A 26,838-nucleotide genomic window follows, 5' to 3' on the forward strand; every position below is an offset into this window, starting at 1 on the left:
GACTGCGGCTCCCGGCACGCACCGCGGCTCCCGGCAGGCACTGCGGCTCCCGGCAGCCACCGCGGCCTCCTCACAGTGCCGCCGCACGCCGGGTGATGGCGTCGGGCTCCTCGGGCCCGGCCCGCCGCCAGGCCCCGCTGCCACAGGGGAGGTGCGGCCGGAGCAGGGGTTCAGGTAAAACAGCTCCTCACAGACCCCCCCATACACCAGGGTACCAACAGAACCGGGTGGTTGAGGAGTCAAAGCACCCTAATCCCAGACAGCTCTGGCACGGGAACACCTTCACCACAGGTTGTTTCTGTGCTCTGCAGCATCGAGGCCAGCCCTGGTGTGAACCTGGCACCAAACCAGCACACGGCAGCAGGCAGATAGAGGGAAGTAATGCAGGAATACAACTGAAACAAGCTCTGGTTTATTAGAAACACACTATTTCTGGCAAGGAGTGTTTGATTCCATAACCAGCTGTAAAAGCTCCTTTCACAGCTACTGAAAGAAGCCCATAGCATGGTGATAATTAAATCAGGGCAACATATGATGAGCTTCGTTTAATGCTTAAGTGACTGAGCTCCCTCACCCCAGGGAGCATTCGTTCAATCAAAAGCCCTAAAACTCTTCAGTGCTCATTGCTCTTGTGTCCTGGCACAGTTTCCAAACATTATTTCAAACAGAAGCTATTTATCCTCCATTAAAGAAAAACATCTTTAATGGTCTTTATAAAGAGATAGTCCTGAACCAGCTCCTAACATTAGGCTTCTGTGAGATTCTGGCTGTTCTTTTTTTACCCATCGTGTTGAAAGTGTAACCCAAGATTAAGATTCTGTTCTTCTGAACCAAAATCTGTTTCAAATTCAAAGCTATATTTTAATAAAGCATAACTTTCACATAAGTCATGTTTTAACTTAATCTAGTTAGTGCCCAAGATGTTAGCATGATCCTGATCCACTATTAGATACCAATTTCCTGATAGTCTTAAGGGGTCCAGTTCTATGTTTCTAATACTTACCTGTTTTCTATTCAGAGCACTCAGTATTTATGCTTTTTTTTAGCCACAAAAGTTCAAGTTTCCTGAACTTAGCTGAGATAAAGTGTACTACAAAATGTGTGAAGGATTCTTTTTAAGTTACTCTCTTAAGACCTCAAAGCTGGTATGTTCTCACTGTAGGTAGGTCATGAATAGATACCTTTGATTATTTCAGTTGTGTGAGTACAACCTAACAAACATTTGCTTTTGGCGTATTCAACATGAACACAAGTGGTTGCTCTGTATAGTCATATGTAACTATCATTCACAGCATACTGTTGATTCCTATCAAGGATGTTGACACTGTTCAAGGACGAGCTGTACCTCTTCCGTATTTTACTGAACTGCCTCTCATGTTTTGATTATTGGCATTATTTTTACATTGTTTAAAACAAATCTGCTATGCCCCAAAGCTTATGACAGTCCACTGTCCTGATACACTAAGGAAGGCAGTCCTAACTTCTTCTGATGACCCACCTGGGGCCCTTTAGCATTCCTTTACTGAACAGCTGCTACCTCTTTTCTAGGACCCCTAGAATCACCCAGGAATTCTCTCTCACTTAGGGTTTTTATCCTGTCTTGGTCTAAACAACATGTGCGTGTACATACGTACAGATTCTAATGCTGTTTAGACATCAAATTCTTCAGGGACTTAAAGAAATACCAATTCCATTAAAAGAAACGTGAATTAGGTTTTGCTTGCAGTATACTTCCCACTACCATGGTTCTCAAGGGCCTCTCAGATGTGTACAGGAAATAGACTGAGGATAAGCTAATTCTGCTTGGAAACCAGTCCCTGCCATTTGCTTTCTTGAGGATCCTGCAGCTCTACCATACTACAACCATGATGCATGATCAAACTTCAACACTACCCCATCACATCAGTTATTTCTGGTCACCAAAGGGGTAAAGTTTCTTCAAGTCAAACAAAACAGCAGCCTCTTAGAAGGTGCTGAACAGCTTTGCTCACCCACAAGAGGAGAAAATCAACCAACCCACACCCATCATCCAAGTCACGTAACTTCCAAAGGAAAAAAAATAAAAATCAAGACCTTTATTTTCTTTTACAAAAATACATATTTGCAGTCATGGGATAGTTATCAGAGTTACCAGTTTACATGGTTCCAAGAAACTACAGCGTTCCAGGCTAAATATTGAGATAATTTGGTATAAGAATGGCCACTTAACTGATTTATGGGTTAGAAAAGCCATTTATCAGGGTGTGCAAAATAAATCTGCAATTAGAAATTAATGCTGAAGTGGTGTAGTTTAAGTAAAATAGTAAAAGCATTAAACTTTTGGTCATGAGTAACTGTTTACAAACCATAACAGTATTAAAATACATCATTTTCATAAAAATACCGCTGTGACAATTTATATCTAAGTAAGATATTTTTAGAAAGATGGTATGAAATATTTATCATACAAAAGCATATTCTTATAGCAGGATTATGTCATAAGTTTGTAAAAATCCTATCCAAGCACTTAAAAGCTGAGTTGTTTGGTTTTTGTATAACTGTGATCCACTTGTCATATAAAGTGTATGCTATGCGTACACCATAGCATTAACTTTATTCGTCTTGAAACTGGTCAAAGTACAACGCTGCATGTGGAGCAGCTGAGTTCTCATATACTACTGAAACTTGTTCAAGAATATGAACATCACATTCTTGTTGCTTTATATGCAAGAGAAAATTACTCTTTATGCATGTCTGCTATATGCATATACTGATTATTCCATGCTACGAACTTTTCATGCCACAGTCTGACCTTTCCACAGGCTTTTTTTCAGCTGAAGCCATCACCTCCTCCCTCCAGCCCCATTACCTCCTCAAACGCCCTATACAGATAAAAAAATAAAGAAATAACTGGAGCTGACAGCTATGATCTCCAACTGAAACAATTTTGTATCAGCTAACTCTACTGAAATCACTGATTTTAAAATCCATACTAGAACACCACTGTGTTCATTTCCTGTGATGAATACTGAATGCTTACATTTACACTAGTGACCCACTTTAAATCCTGGATGTCAGCGGTTTAAAACCGCCCATTAGTATACAATTACTTCGTATTTAAGGCATGCGAGTAAGAGCACTCTATGACTGTGAATGGAAGAGAATACTCTTCAGGAAATGTCAGCTGCCTTTGCTTCATGAAAGATGCTAAATTAATATGTCTTTGGAAAGACAGTTAAGAAGGAGGAAGAAAGTTAAGAACGGATGTGATTATATCAGCTGTCCCTGAAACAGTTTGGAGAGCCATGATTTACCACTAAAACACCTCAATTATAATGTATTTTGACCAAGACAACACATAATATGTCAGTTGGACTTATCACTAGATGAAAACTAAAAGATGAAAGGAAAAAAAAAAGTAATCAGATACTACATCAACAGGACAGTACAGGATCAATATTGCTTACCCCTGAGTTAACAGGATTGGGTATAGCAGCACCAATTGGAAAACATTCTGCAATGCCAGCACTGCACTGTGGTCCTAGACTGTGGTACAGTTTCATTATGCCCACAGATTTTTCTTTAAGAGCACTTATTTCAGACATTATTAGACACAGGATTTTTTTTCGTTGCATTGGTAGTTAAGTGGAAAACCCAGTGAAAATAGTATAGCGGGCTATACGATCAGTACAGTCCACTTGTAGTGTTAATATACTATTTAGAGCTGCATTCCCAACTTGATAAGCCACCGTCTTCTGTGGAACTACATTTGCCTTCTGTTTTCTGCACAAAAAAGTCCAGTAGAAATCATGTTGTGCCAGTTTTGAGCAAGATGTCCTGTAAGTCATCAGGAAGTGCTAGTATAATGTCATTGATGTGTGTCTGCAGCTTTTTCAATGTGTCAGTTTTCACAGGAAGATGTTCTCTGTCAGCCTGCAACTGCAAAGGTACATAAAACATGATCTCTACTTAAAATGCAATTTCACCTTAAGACACACCAAAGCGACATATTAACAGACCTGCAAAATTACTTCCTTTCAGACCAAGTAGGAATTTGGGCAATAGCAGGTTTCCTCAACTACCACACACCAGCATGAGCAAACAATGACTTGGACTTCCAGAAATCACAAGACAATTCAGTCTTCTTTCCCGAGGATTCAGTCTTGCTCCCACTCAGATCAATCACAAAGCTCCAACTATTTTTAAAACAATGAGATCAGTGCCATGCTTCCAACACAGCTGGACACTGCTGGGAGGCCAGCTAACTTTTCAGGCATGGCTGGAATGAACTGTTCTTGTTTTAAAAACCCGAAAGATTGATTTTTTAAAAATACCTGTATCTTGAAATATTTTCCTTTAAGTACCTATAAACACTATTATACTTTAATGTAGTTAAGTCATGCAACTTCGAGCCCATGTTTAATTCAGTTACTTACCAGTTTATTCTTTAACTTTAAGACAAGATCCACTGTTTCTACTTCAGTATGTTTCTGACTCCAGAAAACCAAGTTCTAAAAGAATAAAAATTAAGCACTGTAATAGTTATGGCAACATACAACATTTTCAAAAGTCATATTAATTTACACCTGCTGTTCAGAACGGGTCTGTCTTCTCTTTTTTCTTACTCTCATGCCATTTACTAAGCTCATTTTACTCACATACTGCCTCTACCGAGAACTATGGTATCTGCTTTATTTCCATGTTTGCCCAGGGCTCAGCATAACAGGGACCAGTACACAATCGCAAATCAGAGAAACAAATAAGAATAAAACCCCCCATGCTAAACAGACTTCTCTTCAAAACTAGCACCTACAATGCAAAGTGGAGTGAATGTTACCAAATCAGACCTGCCAGCACCATCAATTATTAAAAAGTTGCCAGGCAGCACTTCTTGTTTCTAGGGCATTAAAGGAGAACACAGAGTTGATAACTAGTAAAATATACCCATTAAGTGAATTTTCTTCTGGAAGTTCTGTTCCCCTACCCTTTAACTGGTTACCTATTAAAGACATTTGCTCGTGTACAAAAAGATGTGAACACTTGGATCTAAAGAAAAGACTGATAATGAGCAGAATCAGTAGTAAGTTTGTGGCATTTCCTTTTCTTTACTATAGGTTTACATCACATACAGTCAGATTCTAGGTGATATACTTGACCTGGCTATTGCCCTGCAAACTGTTCAAACAGAGCAACCCAAATAATCTATTTCAGTTGCTCCAATGTAATGTTTGGGAATTCACACCCAAGGGATAAAAATCAATGTTTTTTTGAAAATAACCAGCACAATTTTTGTTTATTTCAAAGCTGTGCTGCTTCTTTTTGTTCTTCCCATTCTCTCTTTAGCTGCACAATCTCTCCTCCTCTCACAGCACCTTCCTTTAACAGTTGTTCCAACTTAAATTATACATAATATATTACACTGTATTATGTATTACACTTCAGCTTCTTAAATACAGAATGGATCTTACAACATAAAACAAAATACTACTAAATCATCTTACATCAATAAATGGTTTTCACTTCTCAGTTTCTAACTACTATGGATCAGTTTTAGGCTTATTTACTATCCCTATCTAATTAGTTGTCAGTTTTCTATGGTGCCCACCTTCAAAGCTACAAAACATACCACAACTAAAAATGTGTTGTCAAATGAAATGCCAAGGAAGGAAGCTCAATGAAATAACAGTATCAGATCTGAGGAAAACCTTTTTGTGTGTATTCATATTCAAAATACACAACAAAAAATCACTGAAGATACATTTTACAAACAACAGTTATAAAAAGCGAACAGTATTTTATACTGGTCTCTTTTGCTATTGTTCTAGATTGTAACTGGTTAACAAAATCACATTTTGCTAGCTCATACTCTAAATTGATAATATATCCAACCAATGAAAACAGCAGGAGTAAAACCGACCTGAAGGAGAACATATTTTTATTATAATATGATAAATACAAGCCCAAGTTTTTCTAACCTCATTACAGAGGGCTTCTAAATGAAGGGCCTCCAACTTCTGTGTCATTTCTTTCTGCCGGCTCCTAAACCAACCGTCAAAGTTTGGCGACTTCAAAAAATGCCTGGTAAAACACAGAACCAAAATACATCTTATGTTTTAATTACAATTTTGGTAATACTGTTTTCTATGTCAAACGTAAAGCAATTATGCTTGAGGTTGAAGAAGATATTAGGACAGTTTCTTTGTTTTCTTTCAAAAAACCGTAATTATCTGCAGTATAGCAGGTGCTTCTTTTAATCAAGACAATACAGATAAGGAATCTTTTCAGGAGAAAAGCAAGGCTCAGTTTGAAATATCCTCACTTTCATCTTTGTGTTCGATTAGAACCAGAAATAAAACCACAAATAATACTGGTGTACAGAGACCTGAAGTGTCAGCAGCACCTTATGAAAACCATTAACAGGTTACAGAGAAATTGAAAGGAGTAAAGTATACTAAGCACTATCAATTCCTATTAAAGCATATATTGTACAAGTAAGTATTACTCAAATCAATACTGATAACACAAGTTTGTTCAGGAAAAGAATATTCATATTACTGATTTGTCTTCATTTATATAATTTAATTTTTATGCTGATGAAAGAAATGACCTGTAAAGTCCTATCCAGTCCCCTTTTAAACCTGATGTGAGCTGTGGTCCTGCTTTTTCCAGTGTCTTCATGAAATCATCTTGGCTAAACTGCCTCAGCTGTGGTGGACTCTGTGGAACAAAAAAATAATCATTAGCATCCTCAACTCTTTTCTCTAATCACCAATTTCCAGCTCCTTTCAGTTGTATTCCCTTACCTTCCATGGTGATATGCATTTTTGCAAAGGCATTAGACTTGCCACATAACGTTCCTAGGGAAAGGAAAAAGAAAGGCTGTTTGCATAACCAGCACTAAAGATACACAATCCACGTGGATGTTTACTTATCACTTGTGACCACAGTATTTTCTCTTCTAAGTACTGGTACAGGGAGGGGCCATGGACATTTACCACATAACAGCATAAGAAGGAGCTTATCTAATACTATTTGTATTTCTCAACTACAGAGCATTATGGCGGCAAGACTCAAGAAGAACATGAGGGAAAGGACAAGAAGCAAACCTGTACATGGAATATACATATCCTGAACTCCAGCCACCTGTAAATCATCTCGCTCTCTGTTGCCGACAGGTACCCTCACATCATGGGTTATTCCAAACAGCAATCCCACTTTATATAGAGTGCCTGGAAGTGTTTTTCCAAGTCCTTCACAGGAAAGTTTATGTCTATACTTGTAAGGCAAGGTTTGATATTTAGCTATAATATGCAAATTGGCCTTGTTCTGAGCAGTGGGTTTGGATCAGATGCCCTGGTTAACCTACATTAATCTCCAGTTTTATGATCTAGTGAAGAGCTCTATACATGCCAGTTTTCCCCAAAGGTACTGAAGTGTTCGAAATAGCTATCCATGCTAAATTTAATTTGCCCATTTTTTTCTGAAACAGCAGTAATAATGAGGAAAACTCACACTAGGTAAGAGAAAGCAAATTCTGTAGCCCCCGCTACATCATGTTTGCCATTAACATTACCAGACAGGAAACGAGACAAAGATAAAGCTGAGTTTCATAATAATCTTTTTTTCCACTTCTAATCCTGCAAATACTGCAGTAATCTGAAGAAACAGTTGCCTTGTAGCCATCAAACAATTGCCCAAGGAGGTCTGCTCAGATTTGTCTACAGGTAATCCAATGGCAAAAAACCTCCAAAATCAACAAAGAAAGTAAGACAACCAAAACAAAACCCAAAGTGTTTACTTTTGGAGACAGACATTTTTCTTTGAAAGTCAGATAGAACACAGACAAAAGTGGTGCTGCAAAGATAAGTAAGTCTGTGAAGAAGTAAGAGAAGTAAACTGATTGCCTAGAGGACATGTAATAAAGTGCTCCATCTGGACAAGCAGATGAAAGGAACTGAGATGTGCTAGATAGTTTCTAGCATAAATCAGTGAGTGCACAAATATAACTAGAAAAGGGAAAAATTCACTAAACTTTAATGACTGCATGAAAAGCACCACCACTAGAAGACTGAATAAATATTTAAAGGAAAAAAATAAGCCAGTCTAATCTACCAGTTGAATTGGTTGATCTTTCACTTTATTAATACAAAGATTACCTTCTAGTATCCCCTCAGCTATCGCAGCAAATAGTAATTTGCTGCAAGAGCTTACAGAGCTCTTCTCATTACGAGGTACTTTCCAATTCTACCTTTCCACTCCTGACATTTCTCAAGGTCAGAGGCAACACTCTTCCACTTAGAAAAATAAAATATAAAATTCAGGAGTAGACAGAGGTTCCAAGGGGTGAGGGAGCATTAAAGAAATTTCCCTTCTGCTCAGTGTTAAAATACACACACAGAGCTTTGCTTTGCATAAATGCTACACAAGATATCACAAGCGCTGTCTAGCAACATAAACAAGCATTCATTTTTGAGGTCTGAACCTCTTGTCTAGGGATATGTTTCATTTGTTTAATTTCTGACATTAAGCTCTGGCCTCAATAATTTTTATCCTAAGTATGGTAATTAAAGGATTGTAAGTCTGTAGTAGTTCAGAAAAGCCAAGAGACCCCAGGGGTACGCTGCTGGTTACTGGACACCTGGACTTATTCAGTCAGGGTAATGCCAAAACTCCGTATTACATTTGTAATCAACCCATTGAAGAACTCACTAATGGAATAATGAAACTTTCCGTCAATTCCAGAAAGTAGCGCCGAAGGATCACACTCTGTGCTTCTGTGGGACGCTTCTGTTGTACTCCCTTAAAAAAAGGGAAAAGCATATTTCAATAAGTCTGTTATCTCAAAATATGGAAGTAGTTGTGGGGTTTTTAAAAGAATATTTCAGTGTTTCTGTATTCATTTGTCATGAGCTCCCCCTTCCCTGAACCAGGGAAGAAAAACAATGGCAAGTCTTTTCCCACAGATACTCATCCCTTCAATTGCTCATTTTTTACTTGCATGTATAGAAATTCAAGGAAATTAAGATTTCTACAAATAAAGTTTGGAAGCTCTGATTCCCATGCACCTCATGTGTGAGATTTCTAGACCAAAGAGACTAGAGGGAGATGGCAGAAGGTGGAAAAGCCACAAGAGATGAAATGATCAGTCACTTTAATTCTCCAAATTATTAAGCTAAATTCTTGAGCTCTATTTTTCACGTCATTATGGACAGTGCTAACAAGGCAGCAGCCCTGCTTTACACAACAAAGTTGTGCATCTATCCAGTCATGAATTGGGGCAAAGGAATCAGAACCCAGTTTCATTTCACTTACACAGAGCTCAGCCTTAAATGAAGACACCGTATGAGAGTACACAGAACAGTTTCCATTCAGAAGAGCCTTGCAGTATTACCTTTTGTAGCTGCTTAACTATTTCTTCATCTTTGTTCAAGTATGGCTTGTAAGAGGTATAAACACCTAAAGGAAAAAAGAGGCACACAGCCAAAGGAAAAATGGGGTACGCTCTTTACGGTTTAAACATTGCTAGTTTAACTCTGAAGCAACTTGTTACCAGGTTTGGAGTCCAAAGTTTTTAGGTTCTTCAGTTTTTTCACTTTCACCTGCTTTGGAACTTCACCTGCCAAAACATTTAAAGCACCTTCCTTGAAACCTCCACCTCTATTTCTAGAATATTTCTAGCATATTCAGAAATGGAATGTAACTTCTTTTAGAAAACAATAATTTGATGGTGTATTATCCTGACTGGGTATTTGTGCATTCCTGCTGCCAGAACAAACAGCTACATTCAGCATTTTCATACAGCAATTAAGAGTACTGCAGTACATTATTACAGGCGAGCAATTGACATGTTATCCAGATATCACATTAAAATTCAACTCAATCATGTAAGAAATCATCCAGCTTGAACAATTTGGTAATGGAATACTGCCAGATGAGAACTATATCATCAAAATGCTGTCAACAAAAAAACTCTTATATTATAGCAGCATTCAAACTTAGCATTCACATGGGTCTTTCTGTGCACTTCCTGTGACTGATTTATTACATTCTATTCACCCTGAAATTAATCAGGGTCAGTAATAAATTATATTTCTCATTTTAATACCTTATTGGTAGAAATTCAAAACCAGGATTGTGTGAAAAGTAGAACATTATTACTAATGAGTATTATCACCTTTTGTGTTTAATATACTAGATTTGGCAGTACAAGACATACAGTACTGAAGAGCCTAATTTCACTTGACAGATTTACATCCACGAGGATTCCATTAGTATTAAACTAACTTAATTGAACTACATAGGTTTGCAAATAAAAAAGTACACAGTTATATCTTGTCACACAGAATTGTAGAAGATGTTGTACCTGGAAGTTTAAGATCTCCAATGCGGATAATGTGAGGCCAGTGCTGAAGTGTTTTAGCAAAAAAAGGATTTGTCACTCCTAGAATGACGGATGGTCTAGAAAAATAATGACAATATTTAGAATATGACAGCAAGAGCTTCTGTCTTAATGAATGACAAAAGTTCAACATCCATTCTTAACTTGAAATGATTTTCCTTTTTCATGGGAGTTACATTTTAAGTTGCATGTAAAAGCATAGTACGTTTGTCAGTTTCTGACTTCAAGAAAATAGCAAGACTGATTTATCCTGAAGTCCAAACAGCAGTGGAGAATAAAAGTGATGACATCTGCTTAGACTCCTGGCTAAATTCTGCCCCTTCGCAAAGATGACAACAAGGTATTATTTATTGTCTGGCTTTTCTTCTTTTTTAAAGGAGCAGGAATCTGACCCGTATTTGAAAGACAAATTGCTGCTTTTCAAGGTTAGATTACCACAAACTGTCAGTACTTTAATGTGCACGTCAACATGACTGCTGCGTGCATGAGACTTCTCAGTAGAGCTCTCTGAAACTGCTCGCCTCTCACTAATGGCAATAAAATACACAGATTCTGCATCATCTGGATATTCCCCCTTCTCAGAGCCACTGCTTTAAAAGCCTATTTGCAATCCATTTTTCTGTTGATTTCTGTAAGAAAGCCAGAGCAACTCCAGCTTTGTTTCAAATCCTAATGTACATACCGAACAAGCTTGCTGTTTTGCTAGAGAAAAAGATGCAATTTTTAAACATGGGTTACTAAACTTTAACCAAATTCCTTCTGCAATTATTTTTAGAAACTAAATTACATACTGCATAACCATTCCCACGGAATACAATCAGAAACATTGTGCCTGTGTTTGTATGTTTTTTCCACTGCTGTATCTCTGGCAATATTTTTGTTGAGACTAAAAGCATGAAAACCATCCCAAACCATAATGTGTAAAGTGATCAGTGAATCTAACACATGTATCCCATTCCCAACTCAAGTTGTATTTAAATAACATAGAATAAGAAATATTGGAGGTTTGTAGTCTCAAAATAAAGGCTACAATTAAAACCACAAGAAGGGGGTGGGGTGGGAGGGACGCATGTCCTTAAAGCAGTTTCAACAGAAATGTTCTTGTAGACATATGCTCTTCAAAAGTAATCTGAATTTCTGAATTATTTACAACATTTTCCTAATAAATTTAGGGAAGAGATATTTGCTTTTCCAATTATAGTCAAAACTATGACACTGATTGGATTAACTTTACAGAACACCTGTATGGACGTTGAATTGTATAAGTCACTCTGTTTAGTAATTGCTTAAAACTAACACCAATTATGAAACAATTTCCCAAGGAGCTACAAAGGACTTGGCATAGCACAGACAAACCCTTACGGAAAGGCAAAACTTATTCTGTACACAAATATCCTATGAAACTCAAATGTAGTTTAAGTATGACATTGTTTCAGAACTTCTTTATGCTATCTAACTGGAGTGAAAAACTTAAGAACCAGCTATTTAGTAGACTAGATAAAGATAAACCTTATTTATAAGGAGTAGAAGCGTAATTCTCTAATGACAGAAATTCAGAATAGTTAAGCAGTATCTTGAACCAAAGTTACAAGCAGCTTTCAGCAACACCTTCACAACACAGCTTGATTTACTTACGGGGCTTGTGTGCGAGTTGTATATTCTTTGAATTCACTATCATGTATGGTGAAATACGGCCTGAAATCACTGCAGTACTTTAATGGTGAAATACAACTGCAAGGTAGAAAGAAGATAAACTTGCATGTGTATAGTGCTAAATCTTATGGTAGACACAAGCAAATCTAAAATCTGTAATGCTTTGTTATATTCAGATCAATTGTTGCACTCAGCTGTAATGTACAATGGCTCAGTCATTAGTTAGGAAGCTCCTAACATTTACCTAACAAGTGCCAACACGGTTTCTGAAGACTCTGATGGTGATGGTGCCATCACAACAAGTGGTTCTCCTAGTAGTACTAGTTCCCAAAGCATCTGGATGTGAAAGAACACTGGACAGAAACACCTAAAACCAGATTGAGGTATTTTAATACCCTTAAGATAACCAGAAGATATACATATTTGATTTAGAGCTGGATAAAAAAGAAGTCTGCAGTAGTATTTAACACTCATTTGAAAAATACAAAATACTCTTGTAAAATGGAACATTTAATGAACTTATTTATTGCTGTTTCAGCCCACATATTAATCAATAGAATCATATTGCCTGCTGGTTTTAGCCAGCTTTACAGAGAAAGAATATTAAACAATACTGATATTGGCTTACAAGCTACAAGATATGCATTATGAAACCATCACACATTTTTGGCTTGTGGGAATTCACAACTGGAAATAAGTCAGTCCAGACTCTTACCTGAAAAGATCTACTTCATGAACAGTTGGTAAAGCCATGGAGATCTGAGCATCTGCCTAAAAGACATCGCAATGCTTGTTTTTTTTAGTCATCAGAATTCCTAGGTATTAAATGAAATAGTTTCCCTTAAATGCTTACAGACATTATTTAGTACTAATTATTTACTACTGCAGTATATATCACGTTATTTCCACAAGTAACTCTTTTTGTGTGCTAAAAGAAAGATTACCCTCACACACACACGATCCATAGACATGCAACTTTGAGTCCAGAAAAGATAGAATATACTGAGGCTTTTTTAAACAACAGCCACCCAGCACAGAGAGATTTGGTTTATATCCACCTTCTATGACTAAATATTTTTAATCCAATTTTCATCCTAAACCCTCCCCCACCCCCCCCCAGACCAGTTCATCAGTATAGTTTCACCCATTAAAAGGATGCTCAAGTTCAGTAATTTTGTCAGCCAATTATGCCTTGACATCCCTCTTCTGAAGTACCTGGGGTAACTGAGATAGAACTCCTTTTCTACAAAGAATCCATAAACTCCTTCACTCAAAGTTTCAAAGACTGCAGATTTCATTATTATCAAAGTATAAGAGAATTAGCTATCAACCTTTTATGAACAAGTTCAAAGTCAAAGAATGAAGGCAGGTATTTGGGTCTGTCTTGGTGTTATATACAAGTATCTCATCTCTACCTGGTGCATATTCTGTACCATTTGCGTTGTTCCAGGCTTGTCACGGTATGTTGGAATTCGCAACTAGGAAAGAAAAAGAAAGATTTTTTTCCTTCCATCAAATTCAACAGAGACTTAAAATGCTGAGTTACAGACAAAATGTAGCATTTAAAGAGGCTATACTACAGTATGATGGTTGATCATCTCTATAGAACAACCACATAATAGTGAATACATAGCTGAAGACTTCAAATCATCACTACAGAAATCAATATGCAACACTTTCTAGTACATTGTCAGTTGAATATTAGAACATTAAAACTGTACCTCCATTTAAAAAAAAGACTATTGATAACATTAGTCACAACTAATTACAGTAAAAGCATGTTTAAATGTTGGAGAGAATGATCTGAAATAAGGTTGTGGGGTTTTAGGGTGGTACAGGAAAAATTCCTCTCTTAAAAACCAGATATCCTGGTGTGTGTAAGGCAGAATTCAAGTAGATTGAACAACATAAATACATTTTTCTGACCTCACAGTGTCCATCTAGAAGTTGTGATTGCTACAGATTTAATCACACTGGAAACTGGTGTGCACAGATGGATGCAATTTATACTCAACAATTAGAAGTGACTGCCCAGACTGTGAAAAACCAGGGGCAGTATCACTGAAGACAGTAATTGTGGCTTTCCTCAGCTTAGGAGTGCAATTTCAACTCTCATGGATTAAAATTATGGCTGATATAAATACAGGCAACACCCTAACAAGACATATCTGACATTCCCCATTATCACCTAGCTTCCAGAGCACTGTTTTATTACATCTGTGCTTTCAGAACAGCTTTAGAAACTTCTCCTTCCTTTCCCTGGTGATGTACATGCATATAGCTATAAACTTGAGAGTATCTACTAAGAATGTGCTTCCGACTGTAACCTTGGGATCCATCAAATCCATTTAATTGTGTTTCATACAAAGATGCTATGGCTCCCAGAGGCCCAGTTCCTAAGCACCATTTAATGTCTACAGTTCCTCCCCATGCACTAGATACACCTTTAATAGCTTTCTTCAGATGTATTTTATTTGCATTGAAAATTATTAAGAGACCAAGAAATTAATTTCTGGTGTGAGGGCCAAAAAAAAATTTTACTGTCAAAATTTGGGAACAAGAATGATTTTCATTAATATATTTAATTCGTTTGACTGGAACTTAATTCTCACTATTTTGAAGTGTAACTTAATGTTTGATTTAGCAAATACAATTAGTATTAAAGTCTCCTAGAAACTCCAAAGGATAATACAGACACTGCAATTAGTAGTATTGAAGCATTGCTTGTTAATATCTAGTGTATTGAAGCATTGCTTGTTAATATCTACCAAAATTACATGTTAACTTATGCACCACAAAACATCCTCCTCTCTTTCACCCAACTGAGAAACCTAATCAAGGTCTCCCAGACCTTCCCTCTAAGTTGAGTACATGCTTACTCCTATTCCAAAGGAGGAGACACTGAAAACAAGGCAGAATACAGTGAATACCTACACAGTAAATGGAGGGGGAAACACCCTTGGACAAAAATAAGTGCAGGAGTATTTACCTTCATTATAATACCCATAACAGGTAAATGCAGTATTTTCCCTGGAACTGGTGGTGGCCAACGATCAACATCACTACAAACTTAAAAGAAAATAGAATACAAATTAAAACAAACATATATGCTATAACTCATAATACTGTAGTCACCTCTGTGTACATGGCAATCTTCAGTTAGTGCCGATAGCCCACAACACATCTACTCATTACTTGCTAAGTTCTGAACTCTAAAGAAGTTTTACAGCCTTTTTGACATTTTTAATGTATTATTCAATTAGGATTACAAAGATTTTCACTTCAAGAAAAGAGTATCCTCTTGTCTTCCAGCTTTTTGTAACAACTAGACTTGCAATCAGTTGAAGAAATGTTTTATGAGAAATCATGAAAGTACATATTAAGAAACTGGGAAAAGAAAACACACATTTACATACATTAGCCAGTGTAAAACAGATAAACACAAGTAGTTAACAAAAATAAGCTGCATTTCTAGCTTGGCTAGAAAGTTTTTCACCATTTTGTTATAAATAATTATGAATATCATTACTAATTCTAGTAGTTTCTGCAGGCTTTGTTCACAATACAATCTGTCAAAACCCTGTTTATCTACAGGGCATTAAAAAAATACAATTCTTTCATCAAGAAAGGTTTCCATGAACTGCTAGTTGGTGAAAGCACAAAGACATGAATGTTATGTAGGGCAGACAGCACAAGGACTAGACATTTCTAGGCAAAGAGCAAATCACTTTCCCATCTGGCCCTCTCTGGCTCTTCATGTTCTACAGTAAGGCTGAGGAACCTGTTACCAGTGCTGTTACCAAAAAACCCCATGCAAGATGACATTTGTACAGTTGCTTAAAGGCTGTCAGAACGCCCAAAAGGACTCAGTTTTGAAGAGTGCAAACTAAGGACTGCCATCAGCTACTTGTGCTGAGCAGTGGTCCTGAAACAAACCACAAAACCCTAGGGGTTCTTTTTAGGGGGAGCTTCAACTCTCCCATGGAGGATTCAAAATTAGATCAGCTCTGTCCAATAATCTAGAAATCAAACCAGGCTGCTGAAGTTTCAACCCTCTACCCTGCAAGAAGACAGAAACACAAACTATATGTGACAGTGTTGCTTGTTATCTCTCCAAAGGAAGGATGTGATATTCCAAGAGCTCTTCCAGGATAACATAACAGTACCAGTACCTGCTTCCAGGAAAGCTTCACTTTTCTCAAAGTACTCTGGAGCTATCTGCTTCAGCATGGTGCGGAAGAGATGGACGTAAGGCAGCTTGCTGATCAGGACCAGCGACTGCAACAGGGCAACAAAACACAGATATAACTGTGAGTTAAGTTTCCACTCAGTTCTGGTGCAGTTCTACTGCTTATCCTCAGAGAACATCAAGTGTGATTCTTCTCACACATGCAAGCCAATCATGCACGTGACTACAGGCAACTACAAACAAACTTTGTTCTGACAGTGCAGCTGGAACATAGAATACCTGATATAACATTAGGCCAATACACCATAAACTGACAATGAATTTAGTTAAGAGAGCAAGATATTCTTCCTGCTCCTCTGAGGTCACTGAAAAATAACTTATTTCTGAATTAACATTTCCTAAAAGAATTTAAATTACCTTCTGGAAATAGCCTCTTTTTAATGATTTGTCTCGAACTTGTCTGAAATATACATAGCCATAGTAATAAGCTGGATCTTTCTGCAAAAGAAGGGAAAAAATTCAGTACAACAACCAGATGCAGTCCTTTGTTATGTAGCATTCTATATACTTTTTAGAAGCTTATTTCCCTGCAAGCTACAAAGTTGGTTACATATAAGAAACTAGAAAGATTACTCTGTTTATTGGCATTACTTTTTTAATAAGTACTTGAAAGAGAAAACACCAGCGTGTGCAAACAGCCGAGCTTTCTGGCCTTACTATTGTTGTGTCTTTCAGGACATCAAGTTCAGAGATTCTGTTTTACAAGCATCAGATTTAAATGTGAAGACCCACAAATTAACATTATCCAGAAAGAATTAGCTTCTGCTTTTCTTATATCCAACCTTTAAGTAAACTGGTAGATCTCTATCCAGCTGGTCCAGAAAACAGCAGAAGGAGACTTTCCTTCCAGGAGACCGTCGAAATCTAAAACAAAACTGCGTGTCCCCAAGACAACCTACACAGGGGAAAAGATAAACAAGTAGACAGTATTGTGAGTTTGAGCCTTCTTTAACATCAGTTGTGTACAGCCAAAGACGTACAGTAGTTTTGGCTCATTTATCTTGTACTGCTGTGACCATTTCTCTGTTTATATTCTCATAAGTGAACAATTTGGCATCTTTGGCAACAAGAAATATCCTGCCTTCAACAAGAAAGAAAAGAGTCAGCCTGCCTCACAGTGAGTTTAAGACTGCCATGTCCTTAAACACCTCTGCCAATGGTTGTCACAGAATCACAGACTGGTTTGGGTTGGAAGGGACCTTAAAACTCATTCAGTTCCAATCCCCTGCCCCGTTATTACACATTTTACTGATCTGCCTGTGTAGTCCTGATCACCTTAATCACATCATTTCTCTGTTTAATGACCACAGTCAGCCTTTTTTTGACACCAAACAGTTCATATATAGTCATACCATATGACTGTATTATGCTGATTATGATGTGCAGGTGTAAGACTCACTATTTTTGAAAGCCGCAAAACTTAACTGCAGAGAACTGAGTGAAACTGATTACTACTTCTCAATAATACTCCCAAAGAGTGCAGTTTTCCTTCATTTATATAAAAATCAATTTCTGAAAGAAAAAAAATGTAACTGAGTATATTGACTATTTGCAGCCTGAAATTAATTTGGGCTAAGTTCACATCAGATATCAAAGAGATTTTCTCCAGGTGGAACATGAGACCTGCAGTATCAGAACTTGTATGGCTCATACTCTCATGGCTGCTCTCTCTCACCATTATAAATGTTGTCTGCTGTTAGAAGAAACTTCAAAGAGGCTGTAGCTCAAGTAGAAGCTATATAAACTGAACAGAACGTACTGTTCATGGGAACAGGGATAAGGTGGAGTGCTAGAATCTGAAGAACACACAGATACATTACTCATTCTAGCAAACCTGTAATAAAAAGTCCCTTTGAAATGCAGTGTTATTAACAGAACACAATCAACAAAGACACTCTCCTGAACATTGTCGACCTATGACAAGCAAACTGCTTTCACTGTAACAATTAACATGCTCATAACTATAAAACCCAATCTATTATTAAATTTACAGCTACTGTTCAGCGAACTGACAACAGCAGCAAGTTTCCAGCTGGCAAAGGATGCTTCCTTCTCCACATTGCATCTAAATGCTCCATTAGCACTTTGCTCTGACAGCTTCAGACATAATTTGCAAAGACCTCCAGGAAGAAAATGAAGTCACTACTGAGCATCTCAACCCTTCACAGCTGTAGTGTCTTATATCAGTCAGTGCTAACTGACTGAACAGGAAAGCAGAGCTCCATCCTCCAAGTAATAGTCTATGGACTTCAGAGCTCAATTTCATTGCTCTTTCAGTTACATACATACTGCTGCAGCACCCACAGACAGCCCAAACCCACAGTCACATTCACTGGCTGTCAGTGTGAGGAATACTTGCATGTTCAGCACATTCCGGTCTAAGTCTTAGAAGCCCTTGAAGTGAAGCAGGAGGAAACCCACAATGAAACAAGACAAAACAGAAAGTAGAAAAACATGTATGGTGAGATAACCATCCAGTTCAAACAGGGAACTAGAGCAAGAGCTTATCAATATGGATCCAATTGTAACAAGAAAAAACACAGCACTTGCCAGTAACAGAACAGTGAACATTTGCTGCAGTTTTCATAGCTGGTTCCCCCCATCCAAAGGAAAAAAAGTTACCCTAATAAAGAGCTGTACACAGAAAACCTGAAAGTAAATTACCCTTAATCATTAATATATTGAAATATCATTCAGTGCATGATGGTTTCTTATCTAACAAGCTCTTCCTGTATGTAGAATCTGAGGTAAATGTCTGTTCTTTCAACTAACTATGCAGAAAAGGCAAAAATCATTATTTTAATGATAATTGTAATAGAAAACGTAGCTTAAAAACCACAAGAGGTGTCACAAAATAGTGCCCCCATGGATTAAATCCATTTCCCCCCTAGATTCACAGCCACTGCAAATCCCAGAATGACAGAATGATACCCATTTGTAGTTGTAAAAGAAAACATTAAAAGGTTGATTTAATCTGAGCCATGACCAACCAGGAGAGATGAGCCTCAAACCCAGCTGCAAGGTGTAGCTTCCTTCACTGCTGTGTTACACAAAGCTTTCCTTTTCATGTTACAGCATAAAATGAAAACACAGATTGTAAGAGCACACAATCCCAGCTAATTCCTAGAACACACAGGTGATCCCTTTACATCATTTCAAACTTCAGCCTGCCACGAGTCATCAAGAACCTGCAGGTTCTTAGTAAGGACACTATAAAGAGCAAAAAGGTGGGATGTTTTTTCCCCCTGCTGAAAGTAAACACTCTTTATGTACATCTATTCCGCCTCAGATACCTTCACTGCCACTCTTACTGAGAGAAAAACAACCCAAAACCAAAAGACCCAAAAAGCAAACAAACCAAACCAGCAAAACCCCAAAACAAACACCAAATACCCACACCACAAACAACCCTGCCAAAAAATCTAAATATCAGCTTTTGTTCCTAATGCATTATTTTGTACCTTCAGTACACCTTCAGGAGGCTGGACAGGTTTAACACCATTAACAACAACAGTAATAGGAGACACAGGTAACTCCTCTTTCAGTAACAGAAAGAAGCTCTTCCTCTGTTTGCATACAAGATATAAAGAACAGAGAGAATATCTTGATTCTAATGACACTGAGACAAAGGAAAACAACGTAGCCAAGATATTCTGTAAGGAAGCACTCACGCACACTAACAGCATACATCTGCATCGCCCTGTATCAGTTATGCTGCATAACAACCCCAAGCACAGAGTAGGAGCAGCTATAGGAACAAGTCTGTTACTACAGGTTTTGACTTTAGTAAAGAAATAAATGCAAAAGGAAGTGTTTGTACTTCTGCCGTATCTTTTTGCAGGTGGTCCAAGTCATCAACCACAGGCCTCCAATTTCTCTTTGGCAGCAGAACAGTAGTCGTTCAGATTAAAGAAGAATTTAGCAAGCAGGACCACACACAGCAAAGGAAGGATGAAGAATGGAGAAGATACAGCCTAGGTTCTCCCTTCAAAACTGCTCTTTATAAATACCTTTGAATTTAAAAGTCTGTTTCAGTGTTATGAATGTAAAAAACATCATATTACTCTCTTATGAGCAGGGGGTTCCTTATCCCTTTCATTTGCTTTATTAAACCCTTCCAGTTCTGTGCCTACACTCCCTCTGCAATGGCAATATCATTACTTTGTTTAAAACAAATTCAAGGTGTTCATTCTTTACTTGCAGAGCATTCTGAAACATCTGCATGTGTGTCATATGGAAGGTCTTACACATTCACATTCCTGATTTCACTTACATAGAAGCAAAAATGAATTCTCAGATCTTACTGCAATACAGGTACAATTTTATATCTAAACTTACTCACAACTTTTCTATATTGTAGCATTAAGATTTCATATAAGTATTTAATCTAAAACCATGAGTATATGCTGTCAAATTCTACCTTTTTTAACATAGCTTAGTCCAACAACAGACGACCGAAGAGTGAAGGAAGCACTTACCTGAATTAGAATCTGGAAAAGACAAATAGCAAATATTGGTTTTCTGAAGAGTGGGGAAAAGAAAAGAGTTGTTAGATTTCCTGAAACCATTAAACTAAAACCAAATTATATGTATTTATACAGGAACCATGACTTACCTCTTTATCTGTGAGTTTTGAATGTGGAGGATATATTACCTACAAGAAAAAAGTAACATTGTATTTGTAAATAAACTGGGTACAAGCATTAAGCTTCTATTAAATATTTTTATGATACAATACTCCAATACCTGGCTAGCCCTAGGCTAATTTCAGTGGGAAGCTGTTAATAATATGTCTCTGCTCTTGTCTCAAGCTAACTTCATCACATATCTTTCCAAGGTACTTTGGATGCCAGCTGGAGACCATACAGATACATTAAGGAATTCAGAGTACTGAGATTTTTGGTGCAACAGATCTCTAAGGAGAGCAAGATGACATCCTTAAACTTTCATATACAAAATGCAGCAGATAATTTCACAGACAGCCAACAACACATTATTGTCTGATACCTGTTTCAATGGATAGTTAGGTGGAGTAATCAAAATTCAATCACTAAACACTCTCTATATTAACACTAAGTCTTGGAGGGTGAACACATGCCCTAAATAAGAACTGGAAACTGTGAACGCTGAAGATACCCCCTCAAAAAGATACAGCTTTTACACTCACAGAAAGAAAAAAGTGAACTTATTTAATATATTATTACAACACAGAAATCAAAACCAATGCAACACGATGTGAGATCCGGAAGTGTCGTCATTCGAAAGAAATCTGGAAGTACAGAATCAGTGATTATGCAAGTAAGTGAAAAAAGAACATCCAGGAAAGAGAACAAACCTGAAACACTTAAATTTCATCTTAAAACTCCCTCCCCAGATCCCCCAGAACCACTGAACTGGGCAGCTGACTTGAAAGGAAGTCCAACATAAATTCAGATATAATATTTCAGAAAAGGTCTTGGTGCTTCCATAACTGGGAACTTCCCAAAGAACAGAGGTTCAATGCAAGAACACCGACCTCCTCTAGAGTCCTCCTATTGCCACACTGCTGACATTCAGTTACCTAACTCATCTGTTTTGACAAACGCAAGCACATGTATCTCCTGATAACAAAACACTCTCCTGCTCTACAGAAAACAACTAATACCTGCAGTGGCTGCCCTCACTGAGCAGGCTTCCGTCCCCTGGCCATTAAGTCTCCATTTATTTCCTTTGATCCAATGATATCCATCCATACAACATACTATTATCACAACTAAAGCTGAAAGTAGGCATACAAGCAGAACACCTGCGCACTGCATTTAGTAAACCCATCATCACCTTTTTCATCTCTTAACATACCCCCATGCTATCGTATGCCAAGCAGTACACTTGATTGTAACTCTTCCAGCAGCTGAACAATGACCTGCGCCTTGTCAGATGACTCAAGTACAGACTTGAATTCATACTCCTTTCCTCACCAGCTGGTGAATCTCCACAGGATTTAAGGTGAAACTAAAACCCACTCTCCAATCAGCCCTTAATAATACAGACATTGGAAGTTTCATTTTGTGTATCCATTTAACTCTGTTAACAAGAGCCGTCTGCAGACAGGACAGAGGCTGCTCTGTGCCTCCCTCACCCACAGAGCCTGGAACCCATTGAAGTCAAGGGTTTATAAAGAAATGTCTTTGTTCCTAACAACACCTTACAGCATCAAGTGAATATAATGTGAGTAATTAGTACAGTAGGCTTGGGTTTTATCTGCATTTCCTGCAGCCAACAATGCACATCAATTCTGTATAAATACTGCGATAGACAGCTTGGCTGAATTTTAGGCCAGTCTGCCATACAGTTATGCTACACCACTTTAACAACAAAAAAGAAAGGAAGAAAAGGCCATTTTCCCCTTCCCACCAATTGTTTGCCGCAGTCATTTAGGGAATAGGGCAAAACAGGATGTGAAATTGGTCCCAGTGAAAACGCTCCTTTCCAGTTTGTTCTGCAGCCTAACAAGTTCCCCAGTGTGTTTCCGTAAGCAGTGTCACAGATGTTTGCCTGTTGCACAGAACGGCAAAGAGCAGCAGCTCAGCACCTGCAGCAGTGGCACAGTCTGACATTCACTAACGGTGCAAGGAAAACGCTTCTACCGTTAATTTATCTGAAGACCTCAGCGATCCGGAGTATTATGAAACCTGCTCGTGTTCGCAGTGTTATTATTACACTGCCTTCAACCCTCTAACCTCGATGCCACGGGAATCACGGCTATCCGTACACAAAGCGGTGACGTCCGACCGCTCCAGCAGCATCTCCAGCGCCGGCTGTGCCGTAACCAACCGGGGCTTCGTGCGGCCCCCCCCGGACCGGACCCCCTGGGTTTCGCATAGCCTCAGAACACCCCGAGCGTCCGCAGCTGCTCGGTAACACCCGGCCCCTCACGTACCTCCACGGCCTGGCCCAGCTCCAGGTCGAAGCCCACCACACACACGCAGTGCAGCCAGGCCGAGAACCGGTCCCACGGCAGCACCGACGAGCACCGCTCCGGCTCCGCCCGCGGCCCGGCCTCATCCTGCCCGTCCTCGGCGGCGCGGCCCGGCCTGCGCTCCCGCAGCGACATGGCGCTACCGGCGCCGCGGCCGCCACGTGACCCCCGGCGCCGCGGCCGTCACGTGACCCCCGGAGCCCCGCCCCCTCCGCGCTGCCCCGGCCACCGGAGCCGCCAGCAGCGGAACAGTCCACGCAGACACCGGGGGGGGGGGCGCGCAAGGCTCGAACCATTGCTGCGGGACGGGGGTGCTGGCGGCAGCGCAGCGTGCCCCCCTGCGGCCCGAAGCGGAACAGCGGGCGCCGGCAACACTGCGGGCGTCAACACAGCGGCACCCACCGCCGCCAGGCATGGCCGGTAGCGCTGGGGCCTCGGCCGGCAGCGGATCGCGGCCGAGAATCGTGCCCGTGAGCAGTGCCGGCACCACAACGGGGCTGCCTCCAGGCCATGAACCGGAGCTGGGCATCCTGACCTCGGCACAGCCGCATCCTGCGCGGGGAGTCGGGGCAATAAAAGCAAAGCCGACGGCATGTCCTAAAAGCGACCTTCGCCAAGAGAGGAGATCCTTGTTGAATAAGGAAAGAGCTTTCAACTGCTCTTTCAGCACAGTCCATGTCCCATTTATATTGCAGTAGGAAACAATTCATGGAGTTGGAAGAGCTAAATAGCTACTTTATTAAGCAAACAAACATCACACCCATACCCCACAGCTCCCGACCTGTAACTCCCATTATTCGGTTACTCACACTAGACTCCTGGCTGATTGCAGCAGCAGTAGGTGCAGACAGACTGGCTGCCTCAATTACTGTCTTTTTTTTGCCAACACAAGTTGCAAATATCCAAACCAAGATGTGGTCTCTTGGTTTTGTATCCTGTATATACATAATAGAACATTTACAACTCCTTAGATGCACTAAGACCTATTAACAACATTTGTTTATCAAAGCCAAACTGCTCAAAATTAAAAGAACCCTTTGATCATGACAGTAATTTCCTAGACAAAGGAACAAACATACAGCTCAGACGAAATTATAACACACATTATCACTGTTATAGTTTAATACACAGCAGCCTTCGGTTATCATAAGCCATTAGTGGCAAAGGGAATTTCAGATAAGAAACCAAGATGTGGGCAGAGCTCTGCAGTGTGCAATGGGAGCAGCTGAACCAGGAGGCTCCCACTGCCTCTATCACTTCAGGTGTTCTACCATGATGCCACAGAAGAGTCATGCACATTGCCAACAGTTAACTCCAGAGTTCTGTAACAAGTTACTATCCAGAGTAAGAGAGGGCTAAGACTTGACTTCCTCAGGTTTAACCCAGAGCAATGACTCTGCAGGGGCACTTCATTTTTGTTTCCATTTAAGAGCTGAAACAGGGCCTTGGCCAGAAGCTTTTATCACTGGGTTTAAGAAAAGCTGCCATCTCATGGCTTTGTACACACCTTCCCTTGCTTATAGTTTTATACTTTGCCTTGTTTACCTTCTTGCTATCATGGGCAGAACAACATTTTAGCCATTATTATAATGCTTTCCCTTCCATTTTTTCCTGGCCTCTGTTTTTAAGTTTTCATGTGAATAAAAAGTATAAAAATATACAAGTACAGGAAGAATAAAGTACTTTGTAAGACTGATATTCTCTGCTCATTTCGTTAAACAACAGCCAGTTACTTAATTCCACCTGAAGCTTAGAAATAACCTCTTGGAGAGAACAAAGACAGGATCTTTGAGAAAGAAGTCACTGGAGAGGATTCTCACCTACCAGAGATATTCCCAATGACCATGGAAGCACCCATTGAGGAGGATTTTCACCTCCCCATTCCCAATACAATTTTGTTTTGGTACAATATCATGATCTTCAGTTGAGAAAGGATGTCAGCTGCTTAAGAAAAGAGTAAAAAAATCATGCATGTATTTTAGGTTTTGCAATGTTTAGAACAATGGAGACTGCTTTCTCCTTCAAGGAGCACATCAGTGCAGGGCAAAATAGAGACTTCAAAGTTAGGAACCTATTACCTGAGTATGCTTTGCTGTAGTTAACAGTTTCATGCAATAGTAGGGCACTGCATACGGAATTTACCTGTAAAAAGCTCTATGAACTCTGATTCTGCAAATAGAGAAGTCTGTTCATAGAAATATATTCATCAGGGTTTGGACAAAAGCATTTTCTATAAAAAGCATGCCCCGTGACACTGTGATGTCCATAGCTGCAATAAAAATGAGTATAGACATCTGTGTGGTAGCTGGAGTCTAAAGATCCAAAACTGTTCAGCATTTGAGCCCATCTTGCTTTCTTTCACCCTCTGTCTTTCTTCTACAGCTGTTATCTCTCCTGCTCCATCTGCCTCTCTCAGCAGGGTCCTCTCTATCGGGTAGCAGCAAACGCTGTGCTGACTGCTGTTGGCCAGTGTCCATCAGCTTTGGTAGGGAGTGACTGTGCAGGCTGCTCACATCCACTGAGGAACACCAAGGAACTGGATAAACATCTGCTCATCTCACCCTCCCTTCCCCCCCCCCTTGAGATTTCAGTTTAAAGCAGTGCTTCATTTGTATTTGAACATTAGATCTGGTCTAATAAATAACTTTATTTAAAGCAAACAAACAAAACCCAGGAATATCATACTTATTCTTAAAACACTTGCCCTTATTTTTCAAACAGCCACAGAAAACATCAAACATTTCAAAAAGTCAACTTCATATTAACAGAAAAGCAACTAAGAGCTGGTTACATGTTCTACTAAAATGATAAAGCAGTGAAAATATCAGATACACAAACTCACCTGATTTCCTTAGAAATGAAGAAACATTGCATGTAAAATCAGTTACACATTTGCATAATACTGCATTAATAGTATACAAGTTACATTATACTCATTTATATATACCATATATTATCAACATATATGATACATAGGATATAGGAATATATCTATATTTTTATATAAACATATGTATTTAAGATAATGTAAATTAAGTAACATATTCAACATATACTTACTATGTATATTACATCAATATAATTGTTATGTTAGTAAGATACTCATTTGTATACTGGGTACAAATATCTTTTAATAAGCTTAAAGCAAACTAGAAATAGGAGCAGGGAAGGCTCTGAAGGAAAATGAGAAATGAAGAATCTACTGACAAGAGATGATTAAACCAGCGGAGTTGCTTATTCTTTAATTCTTGAAGATAATGCAATTGCTCTTTATATTGAGAGAGTTAAAAAATCAGGAACAGAAAATAAATCTGAAACTAAAAAACAATAGTGCTACAATTAAAAAGGTATAACACCCTTAAATAAATTGGGGTGATAATTAAAACAAATTTTATAATCACTGGAGAAATCACCACCCTGAAATAGGCACTACCTCTTTAGGGGAGAAATGTGAGTCCCCTCCCTTCCCTTTCCCTTATCCAAGATGGCTCTAGAGAGGGCTGTGTCTGCCCTCAGCTATGATGGCTGTCATAACACTTCTATGGACTTCCTGCCCGGAAGAAGGATGGCCACCCTGGGAGCAGCTTGCTGCCCTTACCT

General features: G+C 39.0%; 1 protein-coding gene and 1 long non-coding RNA gene across 2 annotated transcripts; one reads left to right on the top strand and one right to left on the bottom strand.

Moving 5' to 3' along the window:
• Nucleotides 1-69: 69 nt before the first annotated feature.
• Nucleotides 70-20,917, top strand: LOC115945985 (uncharacterized). Its single transcript, XR_004080148.2, has 3 exons — nucleotides 70-174; nucleotides 7,031-7,154; nucleotides 20,122-20,917. It is a non-coding gene; the product is annotated as an uncharacterized lncRNA (long non-coding RNA).
• On the bottom strand, nucleotides 2,061-23,396 carry DENND6A (DENN domain containing 6A). The gene is made up of 20 exons (XM_005145862.4): nucleotides 23,200-23,396; nucleotides 20,896-20,934; nucleotides 20,759-20,801; nucleotides 17,063-17,175; nucleotides 16,638-16,718; nucleotides 16,204-16,309; nucleotides 15,021-15,100; nucleotides 13,447-13,509; nucleotides 12,747-12,802; nucleotides 12,276-12,398; nucleotides 12,014-12,109; nucleotides 10,343-10,437; nucleotides 9,530-9,595; nucleotides 9,371-9,435; nucleotides 8,689-8,778; nucleotides 6,783-6,836; nucleotides 6,587-6,696; nucleotides 5,955-6,057; nucleotides 4,416-4,490; nucleotides 2,061-3,918 (listed from the first exon to the last, which is right to left on the bottom strand). The coding sequence occupies exons 1-20, from the start codon at nucleotides 23,371-23,373 to the stop codon at nucleotides 3,787-3,789; spliced, it is 1,764 nt and encodes a 587-aa protein (XP_005145919.2). The 5' UTR covers nucleotides 23,374-23,396; the 3' UTR covers nucleotides 2,061-3,786.
• Nucleotides 23,397-26,838: the final 3,442 nt, after the last annotated feature.

This window comes from Melopsittacus undulatus, chromosome 9 (genome assembly GCF_012275295.1).
Source record: "Melopsittacus undulatus isolate bMelUnd1 chromosome 9, bMelUnd1.mat.Z, whole genome shotgun sequence".
Lineage (NCBI taxonomy): Eukaryota > Metazoa > Chordata > Aves > Psittaciformes > Psittaculidae > Melopsittacus > Melopsittacus undulatus.